Source organism: Acanthisitta chloris, unplaced genomic scaffold (genome assembly GCF_000695815.1).
Source record: "Acanthisitta chloris isolate BGI_N310 unplaced genomic scaffold, ASM69581v1 scaffold3336, whole genome shotgun sequence".
In the NCBI taxonomy this organism is placed as follows: Eukaryota; Metazoa; Chordata; class Aves; order Passeriformes; family Acanthisittidae; genus Acanthisitta; species Acanthisitta chloris.
Window position 1 is genome coordinate 79,109 of NW_008679697.1, and position 4,204 is coordinate 83,312.

The 4,204-nt window shown below is 41.8% G+C and overlaps 1 protein-coding gene across 1 annotated transcript in view; it reads right to left on the reverse strand.

Moving 5' to 3' along the window:
* Positions 1-4,204, reverse strand: part of LOC103804771 (sodium channel protein type 5 subunit alpha-like) — a gene marked incomplete at its 5' end in the record, with an annotated part of 72,386 nt that overhangs the window by 533 nt on the left and 67,649 nt on the right. Inside the window, 3 exons of the mRNA XM_009077401.1 lie at positions 1-1,065; positions 2,748-3,018; positions 3,594-3,694. The exon at positions 1-1,065 is cut by the window's left edge and continues 533 nt beyond it. Coding sequence (XP_009075649.1) covers positions 1-1,065; positions 2,748-3,018; positions 3,594-3,694 — 1,437 coding nt within the window. The remainder of the gene's footprint in view (positions 1,066-2,747; positions 3,019-3,593; positions 3,695-4,204) is intronic.

A 4,204-nucleotide genomic window follows, 5' to 3' on the forward strand; every position in this document is an offset into this window, starting at 1 on the left:
GCCTGCCGTAGTTTTCGTTCATCATGAACGCAATAAGACCCTCCTTCTCGGGTGCATCGTCCTCAAGGATGCTGCTTTCCAAAGTTCTGTGCCGGTACAAGTAAGACGCCTGCTTCATGGAGCGCCGAAACAAATGTCTCCTGTAGGCCCGTTGGATGATGATGGCAGAAACCTCTTCTTGTTTCCGTCTGAGAGTTGTTGTGATTGGTTCATAAGAGATCTTAGATGGGTTCGCTGCCATGAACTTTTCTTCCATCTGTATTTTAAGGGCATCCATCTCTCCGGATTCTCCTAGCACCCTTTTTGTAAAAGCAAACAAAATATCCAAGCAATGGATCCTGTCTCCACTGACCATGGGTAGGTCCATTGCTATGAGTTTGATTTTGTTTGGTTTTGCTATGCGCAGAGGTTCTGACAGCGCATCTGCAAAGTCTGAAAGTGCAGAATACTCAATAAACTGAGTGGCTTCAGGGTCAAACTTCTCCCAGATTTCATAGAACATATCAAAATCATCCTCACTTAGAGGCTCTGTACTTTCCTCAGTGGCTACACTGAAGTTCTCTAAAATAATGGCTATATACATGTTTACAACAATGAGAAATGATATAATGATATATGTAACAAAGAATAAAATCCCTACAGCAGGGCTTCCGCAGTCTCCCTTTGAACCATTTGCATTAGGAAGGTTTGGGTCACAATATGGTGGCCCAGTGTTTAAAATAGGGTTGAGAAGACCATCCCAGCCAGCTGACGTTGTGATTTGGAAGAGACAGAGCATGCTGTTAGCAAAGGTTTGGAAGTTGAACATGTCATCAATCCCATGCTCCTTCTTGACGTAGGCAAAGTTAGCCATGCCAAAAATGGCATAAATGAACATGACCAGAAAAAGCAAGAGGCCAATGTTGAACAGAGCAGGTAGGGACATCATTAAGGCAAACAGGAGAGTTCGAATCCCTTTGGCTCCCCGGATGAGTCGTAGGATCCGGCCAATCCGAGCCAAACGAATGACTCTGAAGAGTGTGGGAGAGAAGAAATATTTCTGGATGATGTCAGAAAGTACGGTGCCTGGGAAAAAAAAGAAGAAAGAAACTCTGTGTTAGTACATTCAAAATAATTCAAGGCTTCTCTTTAAAGCAATCGGTCAGGATTAGTGAGAAAATAAATGAAAGGTTCCCCAGATTGGAAGGCCCAGGATAAAGGGAATGGAATTATTGGAGTTTTCATGACCATTTAGAAACTTTGTTGAGGCCACGAGCAAAGAATGGTAGTGGCAGTTTAAAGGGAAAGCTTTTCTGTTGGGAATGAGAAACCAGGATCAACTCAGGTAGGACACAGATAACTGCAGATTTTGTCCATGACCCACTTGAGAAATTTATCCTGAGTGCAGATGGTCAGAACTTTTCTGATATGACAATGTTCTTGTCTGTAAAATATTAGTGAGTCAGCACAGAAACATGGGTGCACTGGGCCTGTTTTTCTGAGCTGCTACCAGAACAGTGCAGATTTCTATTGTGTATCCCCTTGGTTGGTTGTTTGCTATGAATTTTTTCAGTTTCTGTGAAGGGCTGGGAGGGAACTAAGGGCTAAGATTGTACTAACAAGGAAATGAACTTGCATTCCTGTATCTAAACTCTTCCTGCAGAGAGCACTTGGTACAAACTGTCTAATGCCAACAGTCCCTGGCTGCACTGAGCCATGCTGAGCTCACGTCTCCCACAGAGAGAGGGCTCAGTGGCATGGCCCAAGGCCTCTGACACTGAAACGACCCATCTGATCATGGGGCAGCACTATGACCAACACGACAGCTCTGGTTAACTGACTGCTATGGGCATATCCAGAGCATCTGGCATCAAGTCAGATGACAGCAGCATGGCAGGGATGTTCCCTGGGTGACCCAAATCTGTAAAATTCAGGAGGTTCAAGGACCTCAATGCATAGGCTGCTCTCTGGGCACCACAGATCTTCTTCCACTGGGACCTTGCAGGATCCCCAGTCCACTAGAGAGCATTAAGAGCAACAGGAGCATCAGTCAATGAGATGTCTGTTTTCCTAACATGACACTTTTTCATTCACCTATTCCCTCCTTCAAAATGGAGACTTTCTAAAGAGCTGGACCTCTGAGTTCTGATCACTGGATCAGTTGATCATCTTCCAGTTGCTATTTTATTTTCACCTTTAATGAATACTCTTTTGGTAGGATTTCAGATTCACATTTGACCTGCACTTCTGTAGCACTTAGTATAGAATCTCTGGTTGGAGACAAAGAACATCATAAGGCACCAACTAACAATAAAACTGTGTCTTTCTGTTTCATCTCTTGGATATACGTGCAGTTCTAGTGACAACAGGGCTGAGAATAGTCAGATTCACTGCACCTGCCCTGAAGGACTATTTCATACTGTTGTAATAAAAATCCACGTGCCCTTTCATGTGCCTTTTTCACTTCTCTGTCTTTGGCTGTTACGCAGAACTGGGGTTAAGCATATGTGCTAGTCAGTTCTGGATCATGTTTTATCACTGTGAACCAACAAGTGTATGGTATGATAAACCTCATAATTTTGCTGATCACACCAGTTACTGTTATGCAGTATTATGTTAGATTATAATCACATATTAAAAGTGTATGTTTATGATTCAATTGCTGAGTTGAAAGAGTACATTATTGCACAAAGCCTTTAACTTTGTCAACTAATTTTATGTCTGCCTTTTTAACTTTGGAGTTTTGGTGAAAATCTAGGTTCACCAACCTACGATAGACAGAATCACAACCACAAAGTCAAATATGTTCCAGCCATTGGTGAAGTAGTAGTGTCTCAGAGCCAGCATTTTGATGATGCACTCCCCAGTGAAGATGGCAACAAAAAGCATGTTGATTTTATGGAGGATGTTCACTTTTTCTTGGCTTTGGTCATCTGTTTCCACCATCATGGTAACCATGTTAAGGCAGATGAGAATCATGATGGAGACATCAAAGGCTTGTTTTGAGACGACATCAAAAAGAAAACCTTGGTATTTGTTCTGGAGGAAAGGAGAAGATTTAGTTAGGAAATTTGAGTCATTTCAAAATTATGACATCATTGTCTCCTGATTGATGAGAAAGTAGAGGAAAATGGACAATATACTGCATCTGATTGGAACTTCATAAACTTAAAGATGCTGATGAATGGTTTTATGATAGATTTTTCAAACTCATTTCCTCCTAATGCTTCTTAAAACTACTGGAAACAAGACCCTGGACTGGCGCCATCAATTCATTCAATGCAGGCAGGTAGCCACTGGCATATATAAATGGCATATGTAAAACAAGACCCTGGACTGGCGCCATGAATTCATTCAATGCAGGCAGGTGGCCACTGGCATATATAAATGGCATATGTAAATTGGAATTTTAGCCAATGTTGCAGAATAGTGGGAATTTTGTACCACAGGTCACTGGACTTGCAAATTTTGTCCAAAATCAAAATGTATCAATAGAAAATGTCTTTCATCTGAGAGCAATAAACCTTTCTACACTAGAGAGTTGAATCGCATTTATTCTATTAAATAATCATTCAGCTATTACACAAAGTTCAACTGAATTATGCTGTCCTTACCACTGGTCTCGGGATTGGCTTTTGAGGTTTCTTAGATCCCAGCTTTTTCATTGCATTATAATACTTTTTCTGTTCTTCTGTCATAAAGATGTCCTGGCCACCTAAGTATAGAGTAAGAACAACATTATTACTTTTGATGAAAAGAGTTCCACTGCCCTCCTCCAAAGTTCAAGGCTGCTTCCTCTTCTATTTCATTTCCCTTTTAATGTAATTTTCATCAAAATGTCTAAGAAAGTGTGCTGGGTTTGTCTGGTATTTTCTCCACAGTAGCTAGTATGGGGTTATGCTTGGATTAGTGCTGAAAACAGTGTTGATAACACAGGGATGTTTTTATTGCTGATCAGTGCTCACACAGCTCCTCAAGGCCTTTTCTGCTTCTCTCACCACCCTACCCATGAGTAGGCTGGGGGTGCACAAGGAACTGGGAGATGACACAGACGAGACAGCTGACCCCAGTCGACCCAAGGATATTCCATACTATATGGCACCATGCTCAGTATACAAAGTTGGGGGAAGAAGAAGGAAAGGGGGTACATTCATAATGATAGTGTTTGTCTTCCCAAGTCACCATTATGTGTGATGGAGCCCTGCTTTCCTGGGGATGGCTGAAC